The 16,911-nt window shown below is 43.2% G+C and overlaps 2 protein-coding genes across 2 annotated transcripts in view; both read right to left on the bottom strand.

Annotated features, from left to right (window-relative positions):
* nup93 (nucleoporin 93) overlaps positions 1–12,713 on the bottom strand; it is a 46,354-nt gene extending 33,641 nt beyond the window's left edge. Inside the window, exons 1-3 of the mRNA XM_080737460.1 lie at positions 12,599–12,713; positions 9,846–10,028; positions 6,982–7,099 (exon numbers count right to left, since the gene is read on the bottom strand). Of these exons, the coding sequence (XP_080593586.1) occupies positions 6,982–7,099; positions 9,846–10,024 (297 nt within the window). The 5' untranslated portion in view covers positions 10,025–10,028; positions 12,599–12,713. The remainder of the gene's footprint in view (positions 1–6,981; positions 7,100–9,845; positions 10,029–12,598) is intronic.
* Positions 12,714–14,280: 1,567 nt separating this feature from the next.
* On the bottom strand, positions 14,281–16,710 carry steep1 (STING1 ER exit protein 1). The gene is made up of 2 exons (XM_080737722.1): positions 16,488–16,710; positions 14,281–15,405 (listed from the first exon to the last, which is right to left on the bottom strand). Exons 1-2 carry the CDS (start codon positions 16,569–16,571, stop codon positions 14,809–14,811), a joined length of 681 nt encoding a protein of 226 aa, XP_080593848.1. The 5' UTR covers positions 16,572–16,710; the 3' UTR covers positions 14,281–14,808.
* Positions 16,711–16,911: the final 201 nt, after the last annotated feature.

Here is a 16,911-nt window from a genome sequence, read left to right as displayed (position 1 = left end):
AACAGGGGTGAAACAATCTTCCTACCAAGAATATCTCACTATTCGAGGTGAGCTTCCCTTCACCTTCATTAGATGACAGTTCCCTATCCGCTTAGCTTTCTCTGTTACCATCAATAAGGGTCAGGGGGCCAAGAGAATGAACGAGTTGGCATCTACTTGCCTCAACCTGTGTTCGCTCATGGCCAACTCTACACAGCCTTCTCCAGGGGAAAGAGAGCCAGCGATGTAAAAGTTTCCATTGTGGATAATGACAAGGGCATTACTGACAACATTGCTTGAACATTAGGATCCAGACAGTACTGCTGTTCCACCCTACTTAATTTCTCATTTGTCTTCCTCCTCTTGCTATTCTTTCTCCACTTCTACTTGCCTGTGTGTGTGTGTGTGTGTGTGTGTGTGTGTGTGTGTGTGTGTGTGTGTGTGTGTGTGTGTGTGTGTGTGTGTGTGTGTGTGTGTGTGTGTGTGTGTCTATTATAACATTATCATTATTATTATTATTTGAAGTTCCAATACCCTTTGAATGACCACAATATGAAAATATCTACATTTAAAGGAGAAAAAAAGAGATTGGGGGTTAATAACTGTAGAATAGTTATTTAAAATTTCAAGTAATTGTTTTGGACAACCAAGGTTTCCACCAGACAGTGATGATGTGTATGTACTTGGGATGTTGTGAGCAGCACGCAGACTGACTGTGTGTGGAGGAGGAAACACAAAGTGATAGGCATGCAATAGCCTATCTTGATGAACACGGCCAGTAAATATGGAAATGTGCCTGTATATACTGCTGGCTGTGGGATCATTTAGATGCATACATACATACATTTCTGCGTTAGGTTTGTGGGTAAGGCAGCATGATGAATCTACCATGCCTTGAGCAGAACGAGGAAATGGGAACACTGGCCGAGAGTGATTGCTGCGCATGCGTGTTTCACTATGAGGAATGATTCAGTCAGTTACGCTCGCCGGCCTATTATGAAGTCGGCAGATCCATGCATTAAAAGGTCTGCCTGCCCAAACAGAATGCCACCTGAGTGGGGTCAGGTGAATTTATCAAATATATTAACAAATATAGCCTGGTTGAAAGTGAGCCGAGTATCAAATTAATATTGATAAACCAATATATTATTACACTTAATTTTAATGTTGTTTATTTTACTACCGTACATATAGCACCTGACAAAGCGGCAAAACGTGTCATGGTAAAAGATGAAGCATTAACTGAGTCCTGTCCATCATCTTTGGAGTGTGTGGTCCCTTCCTGAGACAAGCAGTCTTCGTATAGCCTAGCTCAGCTAGAACATCCACCCATGTTAAAACAAGGAGGGGATAGATAGATACTGCAGTTAGTTAGCTGCATTAGTATATAGGCTGGCTATGCCAGGCTAGTCTTCTTACACACCTCTGCCCGGATGTGCATGAGAGCTAGCTACTGTAGTATGTATTGTATATCTTATTATTATAGATGATGTAACAATCACAACACCAACTGGCACGTTATTAGCACTTATGCGATGCGTAACTATCTATGCGTCATGTACTGAAATGGGATATGGTTCAACAGTTTATACACACACTGTCTCCCACTGGCCTCCATGACCTGCCGGTTATGACTGCATCATGTCCCTTTGTCCTGCGCCCACATTAACAAGGCCTGGTAGCTACACAACAATTTCCCAGAGGAACAATTAGGTCAGTAAAATAGGGGGGATGGTCATCCAAACACCAGCTCTCTGGCTGTTACTCTCCCATTACTCACAAACATTTCAATGTATTAGCTTATGTTGAAGCAGTGATTCTCAATCTTTACTTGATCAGGAGGACCCACTTGGAAATCCTGGAAAACGCGTTTGGCGCTCACCCGTCCGTGGTCAGATTGGTGTGCTGCATGCATTTTCAGAGCATCTTTATTTGTGTTCTGGCTTGGATCAATGGAACTAACATTACGGTGCCATTTATCTGTATCACATTGACAAATCCTTTATCAAAGTTGTTATGACAAATTACCATGATTTCAATGACAAATCATTTTCCAAAGTCGTAATAATAAATAACATGATTTATTTTTTTATCATGGTATTTTGTGCTTTTTTGCATTGTTATATAATCATTAAAATCTTGTTTTTTTGACAATTAGTTGGGCCCCACTTGCAATATCCTTACCTCATTAATTTGCTTATTTGTGGAACACAGACATTTCCCCAAACAAGCAAACCTTTGGGGACAGAGCCTTCACTCACTGATGCAGCCCCCACCCTGTGGAACTCTTTCCCAATGGAGTTTTGCCATGATCCAACACAGGACTCTTTTAAGGCTGCCTTGAAAAGACACTTATTCTCTCAGGCTTGTGGCAAATTGTTTTTGATGTAAAGCGTACTTGGGTTCGTGAAAGGCGCTATATAAGCTATTATTGTTATCATAATTACTATTGTTATAGCGGCCTCTAGCGGCAGTGATGTCAGACTTAGGTTCATTACATGACATTTATACTAATGACCATTTTCAGCATACCACGGTTTGTTTTATTTCTGACATTTACACCCCTTATACTTTGCTGTCACAACATGCCAAATGTTTGGCTATTACGACATGTCCAACATAGGGACGCTGGGGTTGTGAGCTTGTAGATCTGCTATTTTCACCTATTGTTCACCTAATTATTCTCGAATGTTTGCCTGTTATGGCATGCCCAGAGTAGGGATGCTAGGGTTCTTTTGGTTTAACTTGCATTTGTCTTGTAATCCAGCTTAATTATAGTATGTTATTATGTTGCATTTTAATGCATTTTAGAGAGTGTGCTGATTTGAAAACTACAGACAAAAATGGTCCTGAGACTGATTAAGAATACAATCATACTTATTAACCATGCTGCAATGATGTTTAGCCAACATGTACTCAATTATCAAGTATAATTAATTATTTAATGTTTTATGACTTAGGTCGGTCACAATTATTATATAATCAACTGATCAATTATTTTGAGCCAATCACAATTACTATTGCATAATCATTCAAATAGTTTCCATTCAGCCGTATAAGAACAGCAGGCTGAAATTCTCAGAAATGTCGTATTTCCATCATTAACAACACGTCGCTGTCTATGTTCTTCCACTTTCAACCGAGTTGGTGCGTACTAGCCAACAACACCAACTCAGGACTCGCTCCACTCCCCACTATCCAGCATCAGAGTCCGGAGCTCTGCACTCTGCAGCGTGTCTAATTTACAAGGTGGTGCGCCTCCGTCCCCTCCCTAGCTGTGCCTTGGGTTGGCTCCCACAGTGTCAGTTCGCTTGCCATCAGTTCCAAGTCCCTGACCCTGTGTATTGATGGTTTGCTTCAACTGTGATGTCTTTCCATCATGCTGTGTCTAGCTAATTGAAAAGCTATAAAAAGCCCCACCGGCTGTCCGTCTGTCTGTCCGTCACGTCACGTCACGTCACGTCACACTTTTGGCCCTACTCTTATCTCCGTCACCGTTGCCCCTATCCATGCCAAGCACTCCTTGGCTGGCAAACCGCAACCTCCGTCCCTGATTCTCACATGCCCCTCTTCTAGCGCCACCATGAGGTTGCCGACCTGACGGTTGCTTATCTCCCGATTAGGGAGTCTTACTGGTGTACTTTGTTCTTTGCCTGTAATCTGTATTTTAAATGCGGTACCACCTTTGGCGACTGAACTTCCCTCGTGGGATCAATAAAGGTCTTATCGTGTCTGTGATCCACAGGAGGCCCTGTAGAGGTCCTCCCATGTGACATCAACAGGGCCTTTTCCTGCCGTGTCTCTGCCCTGTACAGCAGTACCGATTCTACTGGAGTCACAAACAGCCGCCTCCTGAGGTCATCTCCCATCTCAGATTACCACTCTCCTCATCCCGTACAAGGCATTCCAGGCAAGTGCCCTCCGGAACTTCAGATCCTGTTCCATCGAGGCAGACAGAGATATCTGAAGTGTTTGACTACCTCGAGGACCGCACGGCTGACAGCAGCGATGCTTCCGTCTTCTGTTGTGCCCTTCCTTTCTCTGCTCTGTTTCCGAGACAATGCAATCTGCATAGTCAAGCGCTGTGATCGTGATGGGTTGTACTTGCTGAGTCTGCCTCTGGACCAGCGTGAAAATACAAAAGTTCATACATTTCGAAGAAAATGTATGTTAACGCCCCCCGTCCACATGTCTGTGTCTGTCTGTCTGTCTGTACGATACACTGTATGAAGCTGCAGCTAGATAATGACCGTCAGGTATTGATGTCAGTATAGTTTCACGGTAGCGTATGTAAAAGCAAGGTTTTTGGGGAGACATTACCACTTCTGTTTTGGATTGATCCATAAATTAGTAGTATTAATAAAGTATTATTTTGTATTCCTTGATAAATATGTAAATTATCCACCGGTTTCCGTGAGAATTTACTGTAGCATTATCTGCGGGACACTTCCGGTTAACAGCAGACATACAAGCTCACGTTGCGTCGCAGATGCAACCGTTGTGAGCTTGTAGATCACACTCGGCTGCGGCGCCGGAAGCTGACGCACACCTTCTGCGCAATGCATTATGGGATGATGGAAAGTTGTGGATAACCGTTTATTTATTTATTTTTTGTCTGGCAAATGGCTTGAGGGCAAAGAAATATTTTCATGCACCACAGAAGGTACACACTAGGCTAGCAAAGAAGTGATACAAAAGTAACAGCATTGACTTAAGTCAGGTCTATAGCTGTTGTGACGGCCCTGGCCCTGCCTCCCCCCCCTACCCTACACTAAGGCCGGCTTTACACTGCCACTGAAATCTAGCCTGAATCAGATCTGAGTCACATCAAAAGTGGATTTTTTTTTAAATAGTCTAAATCTAGACAGGTCACATGCAGGTCACATGAGATCCGATTTTGAAAAACCACATCCAGAGGCGGATCTGAGGAGGACATCTGACTCAGTCTGAAAGCAGCAACCACATCCACCCCATTGAGTTATATGCAGGTCACATGCAAGTCACATCAAACTGGCCAAGCGTCACTTGCTGCGCAACCCGAGCAACCAAAGCAGATGTAGACGCAGGGCAGCTTTGGGCTGACGCTGTTAAAATCAGTCAGAACGCACAGATCAGATCTGTGTCACTTGCAAATACAGTGTGAAAAGTCAGGCCAAAAGATCAGATTTGAGAACCAAATCAGATTTGGTCTGGATTTGATGGCAGTCTAAATCCGGCCTTATTCTCTCACCTAAAAACATGTATAAAGCACAGTGCCAACACAGCAATCCAGGGTGTGAGCAGTGGAATTGGTAATGTATAGCTGTCTAAGCAGCGTGCACCCAGAGATCAAACTAGTTGAACGTTTGGTTTGCAGCGGCTGCTGTGGCAAAAACAAATCCCCGCCGGTCCAACAGAAACAAGAAGTGAAGTAGAAGGGAAGTGTAGAAAAAAATGCAAGATAAACTAAAGTTGTGCTTTCCCACAGCTATGCTGTCTTACTTTCACTGAGGTGGAAAGGTCTGGAAACATGTTTCCAGTGTGGATAACAGGCTTTGTGTAGAGGAGATCAGTGAAGTGAAAATAAATTGCTCATGAATTTTCACAATATAATTCTTTCAATGAGGAAAATGTATATCTCCACAGCCTAAGTTAGTAAAGTTACCTTACCTCCCAAATTCAGCAAGCAAGAATTATTACCAATTTCTTTCTCTACTTTGAAAACCTATTCAGTCCTTACGCCTTCCCTTAACTATTTATCTCTGCATGCTTGACAAATAGCCAAAACAGGAGGACTAACACACTGTATAGGAATACATCTTGCTGGCTGGGTAATCAAGATCAGTATTGTAATGTACATTAGACCATCAATATATCCAGCAAGAAGGGCATTCCTAAATTCAGTTTTATGCCACAGACCATTATAATCTCATACAACAAGACTATAATATCTTATACAGGCTTACCTGAACATCTTATTGCGACCGTAGGTCGCATTTACTACCAAAACCTCCACCGGCTGTCCGTCCGTCAGTGAGTGAGTCAGTCAGTCACACGTCAAACGTCACACTTTTGCCCTGCTCATATCTCCACAACCGTTGCCCCCATCCATGCCAAATTTTGCACACACACTCCTTACCTGCCAAACTACAACCTCCAAGGACCCCCGGAGCTCCAGGGACCCCCAGGTCCCTGGGGGACCCCCAGGTGTAAAAAGAATTCCCTCCGTGAGTGACACGTCACACATCACACTTTTCCCCTGCTCATATCTCCACAACCGTTGCCCCCATCCATGCCACATTTTGCACACACACTCCTTACCTGCCAAACTACAACCTCCAAGGACCCCCGGAGCTCCAGGGACCCCCAGGTCCCTGGGGGACCCCCAGGTGTAAAAAATGACCAAATGTGCAAAAATGACCAAATGACCACCCCAACGGGCTTGCTCACAGGGAATTCCAGGGGACCACCCACTCCTGGTGCTCCAGAACGGATGCAAAAGTGGTGGCGCCCCCAGTGGAGGACCCCCTCCACTGCAGCTCACATAAAATGCCGTAACTCGGGCTAGGAGCGTCCGGGAGAGCCGGGGCCGGTACCTATTCGTCCGCCAAGGCAACGCGGAGACCCCACCCCTCATTTCTCACATGGCCCTCTTCTAGCGCCACCTTCAGGCCGATTTTTAAAACACATTTTTGGACACTGCTCCTACAGTTTTTGCCCTAAAATCACGCAAATCGCTACACAGTATGTCTACACTCATCCCATCAACATGAATCTGTCCCATATAGCGCCACCTTCAGGCCGATTTTTAAAAACACATTTTTGGACACTGCTCCTACAGATTTTGCCCTAAAATCACGAAAATCACTACACAGCATGTCTACACTCATGTCATCACCATGGATCAGGAAGATTTTGGAAAAACACATTTTTGCCCTATTTGTGGAGATAAGCGACCTACGGTCGCTTATCTCCCGATTAGGGAGTCTTACTGGTAAATATATTATAGATATGCAAACGTACCTGTATATCAGTGTCTTTGACTGGCTCCAGAGGCTCAAAGGTGGTGGCAGCACTCAGACTCTCCAACCTCTGAGAAATGTGGAAGATATCAAGTCCTCTGGAACCAAGAAGTATGGACCTGACAAGAAAACAAGATGGAGATTAGTTGGTAGGAATGGAGTGAGAGAAAGAAAATAATAACACCCAGTGTGAAATGAGCGGTGCCTTTTATGAGTTAATTTCGTTAAGTGTCCCGCAAAGCTTGGCCAATGAGCCAAGTGTGGGACTGACATACATTACATACATACAGACAAAGCCAGATGTAGGAGCGGTTAACACCGCTCAAGAATAAGGGAGAAGGTTGGACAGAAGGAAAGTAAGAGCATTAAGAGCAAAAATTTGAGCATAGGACTGAAAGACAACTTGTAATTAACCAACAATTCCACTAGAGGGCATTGGAATGTTTGTTAGGTTTGTAGTTAAGGGGTATAATTTACATTAATTAAGGTCAGTCTTTCAAGAGATGACGTTAGGGGAAACTAGTAAAGGTTAAGATAAAATCAACCAAACTTAATCAGAGATTCTAGAAAACAGCAGAAAGCTTTTGTGAGACAAGACAATCTCGTCAGAAATGATCATCACACACACAAAATATGAGTCCTGAAGCTCAGTGGCAGCCATCAATAAGAGAGAACTGCGGGGCACACACAAGAGTCTTGAAGAGGCAGAACTGATTTACTTTAACAGAACATTGACTATCATTGAGTAGTGATTTCTTTGTTGAATTAGAAGATAACCGTGCACACTACAGTGCTAGCATTGTAAAATAAACATTCAATCTTTTCAAGATCTGTAGTAAAATAAACATTCAATGAAAACATGTAAATTATTTAAAGATTGGATAATTTTATAGTGCATTGCGACTGCATTGTGAGCGCGTAGATCGGCATTTTTTCAGCTATTTGAATTCAATGTGTTAATTCTAAAGGATTTTATCTGGGTCCTGGGTAGGCCAGGGTTCGAGACTAGCAATGCCATGACATTCCAGGGAAATACCAAATACCAGTAAGACTCCCTAATCGGGAGATAAGCGACCGTCAAGTCGCATACACAAACTTTAGAAGGCAATGGTAGCCAATCAGGAGGGAATATGGGAAATGGGACAGATCCATGTTGATGACATGACTTTAGAGATACTGTGTACCGCTTTGCGTGATTTTAAGGCAAAATCGGTAGGAGCAGTGTCCAAAAATGTGTTTCGCAAGAATTGGGCTCATGGTGATGCTAGACGCACACACAGTATTGTCTGTCTGTCTGTTTTTCAAAATAGTAAAAAAAATAAGTTTAGGGGTTTAGGGTTTAGCATGGACGAAAAAAGGCCCATAGTAGTACCCCTGAGTTAGCCTGGAAACCAGACGAATCTGCCAGTGCAAACAAACACTAAAGTCCACAAAACAGCTCTCTGGCAGAGATTACAAAACTTAACATCTCCTTTCCATGGATCTCCATTTTCCACATGCCTGGCCAGCTCACCGAAACATTGCTGCACTCCATAAAGACTAAGAGTAGTTAATGTTATGGATAGGATTTGAATTGTGATATTAAAGATAGTTACTACAGTATATCATAATAATGTTAAATTGATGCTGTGATATTGTTGCACCAAATACAGACACAGACTTTTAAAAACGAGACAGTTTGAATAGAGGAGAGGTTTTTTATTAAATCAGTTTTTATAATAGTTCTTTGGCATCTGGGTGAAACCCATGATATTCCCAGATACAAGAGGTTATGTTTTAATTTAAGCCAGTCATCCATGCTGGCATTGATTTCACTGAGTTAAGTGCTGTGAGGTAACCTCCCGTAAGACAACAAAAACAGAGGCTTATTCAATACAATAATGGTCTTGACTCTTTTACCCTCTGAATAACAGGTAAATTCGTCTCAGAAAAACGTCTCGGAACCCAAACAACATGCAATGCCTTCTGCATTCGGAATTACTGTCCAACACACTCGTTTATGTTAAATCTTAAAGCTGCATTTACAGTACAGCTCATTAATTCTCCAAAGAGCTTTACGTCCATTCACCCATTCACACACCCACGGTGGAGGAAAGCATGCAAGGCACCAACCTGCTCATTGGGAGCATTTATGGGTTAAATGTCCTGCTCAAGGACAATTTGACAAGCAGCCAGGAAGAACTGGGAATCAAACCGGGAGGCAGGAACCTTCCGATTGCAAGACGGCCACTCTACCTCCTACGCCCCAAACCCCCTTTATGCCCTTTCGAATAAAGTGTACCTACTTGGCATGCCACATCTCTATTCTCTACCTGCATTTTTGGGGTTTTCATTAACTGGAAGTACTTGGACTGGGTACTTATTATTATAAAAAAAAGAAAATCATTCCCATTGCATCCAAGTTCTAAACATGCAGAGAGATGGTCAGAGAATCCTGATTCCTCAATTGCTAAGCACAGAGAAACCCATTGATGGATGGACAAGCTCGCGAGTCACAAATTAGTCTCCCGTCACTGTTTTACTTATGTATGTCCGCCATGTGTAATTGCTTCACTCGTGTAGAATGGGTGAATGAGACTGTTAATTGTTCTAATTTCAACAGCCCCACCTCACAGGCTCACACATACTCGTTTCTTGCTTTCTTGAACTTAATTTGCCTGACCCGCATCTTGTAGGACTTGACTTGAGGAAGGGTTAAATATGTGCCCCAGCCATATTTAACCCATATCGCCTCAAAGGAGGAGTGTTCCAAGCAGAGTATGCCACACATATTGTAAGCATACTTCAGTTATTCATTTCTGCTGGCTTTAGAGGAAAGACTAAGAGCTACTTGTGCATGTATGTGCCTGTGTGTACATCTCTTACGCTTTGACGTCGGCTGCATCCTGCGAGGTGCGTGTCAGCGTGCGAGATCGAAGCCGCTCCCCGGCCTGTTGGATTTCCTGGAGGTTCCGCTCCACGTGCGGGAGCTCAGACACGGCTTCTGTCTCTGCAGCTAGCTGCTCTGCCTGCTGCAGGAGCTCCCCAAAACCCTCAGCATCCATAGCTCTAACAGAGAGAGAGTCAAAGAGAGTCAGTATGAATGAAGAAACAGTACATGTGATTCCAACCCTGCCTCAGCCTGCCTCAGCAAGAGCTCACTAAAAGTGTACATTGCTCTAATGGGAGAGAGGGGAAAGATTAAGAATAGGTAAGCAACTAAAGGATGAGAAAGAATGTATTTGTGTGAATTAGCTTCGACAACATTTCTGCACCCCACCGCCACCGCTCCATAAGCACTCAGCTGCACAGACAGACATTAGCTGTGGTTTTGGCACAGATTAAAAAATCAATATCCTCTTTCCGGGCAAGGAATTTGAGGATTTGGAAGACTATCCAGTAGAAAGTGGTTGGCTGCCCCCACCTGGCTGGGCTATTAGCCCCAATTCATATTATGGCTCATAAGGACTAATGTTGCCATAGCAGCCCATCTGATAATGAACAGAAAGGGCAGGAAACGTTTTATGCTTTTAGACAATATTATGTTGACAGTTTGTGGAGTATGATGTTCATGTTTGGCATTTGAACATCACTGACAAACAGGAGCAGACTCTAGAAAAGGGCAGTCAAGAAGATCATCCTTGTAATTATACTTATATATAATTAGTAATACTTTGTCTGGGATGGGTCTACTTTCTGAATCCAGAGTCAGAACTAAATATGGCGAAGCAACGTTCAATTTAGCCCCTTTCGGAACCCTCGTAACACCGGTATAAACTGACTACAGGGTTCAGGTGTCTTCTAAGCTTATCACCTAAAATGACACCCTCCCCAATTCTTTTTCTGTACATATTGCATATTGTTGATGATTTCTTGTATAGTATTGTATGTCTTTAAATGTCTCTATGATTTGAATAGACAGGACCACAATGGAAACAAGCCCTTAAGGACCTTTGTGGTGCTTTAGCTCCTTTCGGAACCCCTCACTACACTGCTACGCAGCTCCGAGATGGGGTTCCTACTGGTCGGCTGCCAAAATCTTGTTGTTGGATCCACGATCCGCCGTTAGCGATCACTTCTTACCTTTGATGAACACTCTATCCAAAAAGTAAAGGGCCTCTGTGAAAGTATAATCGTTTTACTTTTTAAGCGTGGAACAACCTCGAAGCACTGGGGTGAAATGAAGACTTTATATCGCTCGAAAGACCAGCCGGCTCTGTGTTTTCCCGTGTTTTCCCCGTTGTAGTCTCGCGTGGCCAGACTGTTGCCTCCGTTTTCCCGTATTTTCCCCGTTGTAGTCTCGCGTGGCTGTGAGCATTTGACCAAATCGCGGAGGTAACAGTCTGGCCACGCGAGACTACAACGGGGAAAACACGGGAAAACACAGAGCCGGCTGGTCTTTCGAGCGATATAAAGTCTTCATTTCACCCCAGTGCTTCGAGGTTGTTCCACGCTTAAAAAGTAAAACGATTATACTTTCACAGAGGCCCGTTACTTTTTGGATAGAGTGTTCATCAAAGGTAAGAAGTGATCGCTAACGGCGGATCGTGGATCCAACAACAAGATTTCGGCAGCCGACCAGTAGGAACCCCATCTCGGAGCTGCGTAGCAGTGGAGTGAGGGGTTCCGAAAGGAGCTAGTGGTGCTTAAGCTTTTTGCATTATTGTATAATTGCACTATTTTGCTAAATGTCAATAAAGTATTCAATCAATCAATGAAAGGGGCTACGTTCAATTTGTATGCACCACATATCTGGAACATTTTTTGAAACATGCAGGCTGTTGATTGATTGAATTAACAGTTTGCAAATACAAGCACAGGAAAGCACAGTACAATACAAGATCTGGTGAGAGGATTTTAAACCCAAGAAAGCCTAAGGCTGCATGGTTTCCATTGGGGTCAATTCATCAAATATGTTAGTTGTGTTACAGTAAACACTTTTTAAATAAAAGCTGCAGACCTTTCTGTTTGCTGTTACACTCTCCATAACATTGGTTCTCAAAGTGGGGTCCGGGGACATGACTAGAGCCGTAAGAATCTTCTCTAACGGGGGTCCCCTGGCATATCTTTTCAAATGGGGGTCCACGGGCTGATAAGTGTCAATTTGGGGGTCCTTCCTTGACATGAAAAAGTTTGAGAACCATTGCTCCAGAGTCCAGACCAGTGGTTCTCAAAGTGGATTCCAGGGACTCTGTGGGTTCCTTTTAGGGGGTCTAAAATTGATTCATACAAGTCTTAAACTCTTACAATGTACAAATGGAACCAAATGAACAGCATAAGCTGAGATCAACAACACTAGCAGCGCGCGCATGCCCTCCCGTGGTTAGCCGAGTTACTAGCTTAACACCATGTTGGCAGTTGGCACCTTGGCACCCACTCACCCAGGCTAACTAGAGACTGACTACGGAACTAAACACGGAGGTGAACTTGGACGATGAGACACTTAACTTTAACCACACGTCGTCAGCGCCAGCCTTCATTATGCCGTTTAGCGGTATGTCTGGACAGGAAAATGAATGGGCTGCTAACTAGTTAGCCACACTAGCTTAATACACGTTTAGCTGTCATGTTCAGGTTGATCTTGAGACATTTGACATTTTGATGTGGTGTTGGGTGGAACAATGTGTGAAACAACTTACCTGGTATCTCGTCCAGTTATATGTAAATAGTGATGTCCTTATTCCACTTTAGAGCTTGTATTGTTGTGAAACGGTGTGTTTTGGTTTTGATTTGCAGTGTGCCGTTTGACATGCATTTACCCCGGCACTTCTGGACGTGACCCTGATTGGTCCAAAGCACCGGATGTTGTACTGCTTCACTTCTTCTTGTTGTTTTGCGACTTGGACGTCTTGTCCAGCGTATTGGTGCATTACTGCCACCTTCTGTTCCCAAGGGTGGACCCTATATTTTACTGTGGGGTGGACCCTATGGATGGACCCAACTCTATGGGTGGACCAGACAAATAAAATCCAACACACACACACACACACACACACACACACACACACACACACACACACACACACACAAAACGACATACCGGTCATAAAAAAATCACAGAATTACGTTACAGGCTCCTCTGACTCCTCTTTCTGACATCCCCCATCCCCCAACCAGAGTAGTTCACCCCCAATATGACTTTTTTTCCCCCCCTATTGATTAGTCACACCACGATGGAGACTTTTTTTGAATTCATTGAATTCCTAAAACAAAACAAAAACAATTATAGTACATTTACCCACATTGATTCTGGATGGGGACCCAAATGCATGGGCCTGGATGGGGACCCAAATGCATTTGGGTCAGAATCAATGGGGTAAATAATTTAGGCTCTCTGTCACCCCTTTCTGAACACATTAAGGTAGAATTTTCCCACGTTAACCTGTCATCATGTCAATCGATCTTCAAGATCAGTGTTTCGCGATTCATTGCATTGTGAGCTTTCATATCAGCTAGTTTCAAAATTCAGCATACAACAACAAAGTCGAGGGGCGTACGTGACAATATACTTATAGGTTGAAGGTTTTGTGTTGAAATCATGTCACAAATGACATGGCTAGGGTTAATGATCCCAGGGTGAAAATAACTGTCTGCACCAACTGCAACCCTGAGCACCAGGGTCATATTATACGCCGACAGGCACATAAATAAGGTCACAGGACAGGAGTTTAGTGTAGGTTAGTAGATTAATAGATAACATGTTTGGTCTGACTGTGTTGACTTTGTGGTCCATGTTTGCTGTTATGCAATGGGAAAAGCACTATGCTAGAGATTGCATACATGTCACTCATCTTTTATTGCCATACTAATCAATATAGACTAATCATAATAGACCAATATGACCAAATATATCAGTAATTCATTTTCTCCTGTTGACCCCTATACCTACAACCATACATGTCTCATCCAATAAAGGCTACGTTTTTAGAATAAACAGTCAATAAATAATGTACTATGGCCAAAATATATTTAATATTGGGCCATTTATAAGCATAATTGTGACATGCCTACAACCTGGGTATTTTTTTTTAGCAGAAAGAGATTTTTGGTGTAGACAGAAAAAAGTGGTCCAAGTATAGAGCAAACTCGGGTCCAGTTTACTAGGTCTAGACTAGAAGGTTAAGGATCTGTAGAAATCCTGCAACCGTTCTTTATGTTCCAGTCTGACAGACCATAGACCAAGTAGACACCCAAAACAATGACAAGGCAGGATTTGAATTGACTCATCATAAAACTGTAGATTTAATCTTGGTTTATGAAGACCGAAAGAGCAGGTACACAGAAAATAAGATCAGGAAATGGCAGAGATCTTTTGAAACAATTTATTTTACAAAACTATAACAAGTAACCATATATATGGCATGCCTCTCTCAGCCAAAAGTGAAAACTGTGGCACACATTTACCCGTGTCCCAAGTTTTAAATGTACAAGCACCCATGAACACACCAGCACAGTTGTCCTTATTCTCTTTGCACTTATAACCTGGTGTCCATATTTTGGGCATGTATTACAAGTAAAACTTGACACACGTAAAAAAAAAAAAAAAAAAAGAAGCTCAGCTTGTATTTTCGGTATTTCCACGTCATACAACTTAGTATGAAACAAGACATAAGTGTGGTTAATGTCCTGCAGACACCTCAGATAAACTGCTGGTCCCACCTTGTCAAACCACAGAGATGCACAGAGTTCCCAAGAAAAGGGGTATTTTTTCGTGTCAAAAGTCTGCACCCCACAGGGAGACTGTCCTGTCCTGGGTATAACTAGCCTTGGTTCACAAGACGGGCATCTGTCATATACGTAATATACAGTATGACAGTCATGTATCAGGGCTAGGGTGATTCATACTCTACTACTTGAACTGATTATCAATGAGGGTGCCTTTCATCTTTGCCTTCTTCACCTCCTCCAGCTCGGCCAGCTCCTGTAACCTCTTCTTGCTCATCCCCTTCCTCTCCAGCTGTTTCTCGATCACCTTGGCGTTCTGGGCATACGAGTCCGCCACCTCTCTGGCCTCGATCTCCTCTTCCTCCTCGTCAATGGTGGAGACCGTGACCGAGCTGAATTTACCCATGTCTTTGGTCCGCTTGGTCATCATCACACGGACCTTCTTGGGCGGCTCGGGTGCCTTCTGGCTGTAGACGCTGGTGCTCCCGAATCCTCGTCCGAACTTCACGACTGCCCCGTCCACGATGAAGGTGACCGGCGTGTTCTTCATCTGATGCTGGTAGAAGAGCAGCAGGCCGCACTTCCCGCATTTCTTGCGGTACTGTCGTTCGATGCCGTCGGGTCTCTTGAGGTAGATGTTCTCGTCTTCCTCCACGTTGCAGAACTTGTGGGCATGTTTGGCCGCGTCGATCACCCTGGCCTTGTCCCGGGGCCGCATGGGCAGCTTCTCCACCTGGCAGTCCAGGACCAGAACCATCTGACCGCACAGACAGTAGTAGACCTGGAGCAGAGGTGGAAAAAGTACATTTGTTACTAAAAGTATCAATACTGCAATGTAGAAATACTCTACAAGTAAAATACAGTTAAAAGTAAAAAAGAAAAAAAAAAGTATTGGTATAAAATCTAAAATGTACTCAATATGTAGAACATGATACATAAATATAATTTCACAAGTTTTCAAATGTATAAAGATCCCTTGAAAATAGCAGATGACGCATTGTGAGCTTGTAAATCGGCCATTTTCAAATGGCCGAAATGTATCTGTATTAGTAATCAAAATCTACAAAGTACTAGTAACTATTGATTGAATATTTTATTAGACAAAAATGGAGAACAGTACAAGTATAGTCAATACAATAAAAAATGTAGTACAATAAAAAATGTAGTACAATACTTAAGTTTTCACTTTTCAGATAAATGTAGTGAAGTAAAAGTGGGCTATGTTCCCCAAGTTCTATGTTCCCCACTCCCCTTCCCCCCCAAAAAGGTTCTATGTTCCCTGCACTCAACCAAAAAAGGAACTATGTTCCCCAGCCAAAAATGTTAGTTGTTCCCAATTCAAATGAAGGAAATGGTGGGACATCTGGGCACTAAGAACATGTGGGCAATCCTCATTTAGGTGCCCACTCGTCCAGTTGCTCAGGTTCCCACATGTCTCTAGTGCCCAGATGTCTCCATCCCTAAGTGCCTACTTGTCCAGGTGCCCACTCGTCCAAATGCCCCTGTCCTGGACTAAGGCTCAGCTGTCCCTAGTGCCGCCGTCCCACTATTTGTAATTTCTCCCCATTATGTTCCGTTTTGTGTGTTTAGAGTTGTTATTAATAATTTGAAATTAATGTTTCCTGCATTTGTGGATGAGCGGGGAACATAGAACCTTTTTTGTGGGAGTAAGTGGGGAACATAGAACCTGGGGAACATAGAACCTGGGAACGCTGGTACGGTCACAGTAAAAGTACAATATTTGGATCTGAGATGCAGTGGAGTATAAGTAAAAGTACTGGAAATAGGAAAAACTCAGGTACAAATACCTCAAAGTGTTACTTGTGTAAATGTACTTAGTTATTCTCCAACTCCAACACTGACCTGGAGAGGCTTTTCTCCGTCGTCGTATTCCTCTCGGTCTCGAGTGTCGGAACACACCACGCTTCTGGACACGACCTTCGGCATGTTTTTAGTTTTGTTGTTGGTTTAATTTAAACAAAAAAAGAGACAACCCCCAAACAAACCTGAACAAATCTGTTTGATAGCGTCGTAAACAATCTTAATCTAGTAATAACAAGCGAACATCTTCGTCGAGCTCACGCAACGCGCTTCCGGTGTGAGCCTCAATGTAAACATTCCTGATTGAAACAATATTTTGTTCCGTCAGTTCCGCTTCTTCAAACCGTTATATTTACTCTAAAATAAGGACTCACTACATCAGTCTCCGCCAACTGATTGCATCATGTAAATTACATGATGCAATGATGCCATGATGCAATAAGTTGGCGGAGAATAGTGAGTCATT

Source organism: Nannobrachium achirus (assembly GCF_963921795.1).
Source record: "Nannobrachium achirus genome assembly, chromosome: 11".
In the NCBI taxonomy this organism is placed as follows: Eukaryota; Metazoa; Chordata; class Actinopteri; order Myctophiformes; family Myctophidae; genus Nannobrachium; species Nannobrachium achirus.
The sequence above is the reverse complement of the archived record's forward strand: the minus strand, read 5'-3'. Positions and strand labels throughout refer to the sequence as shown.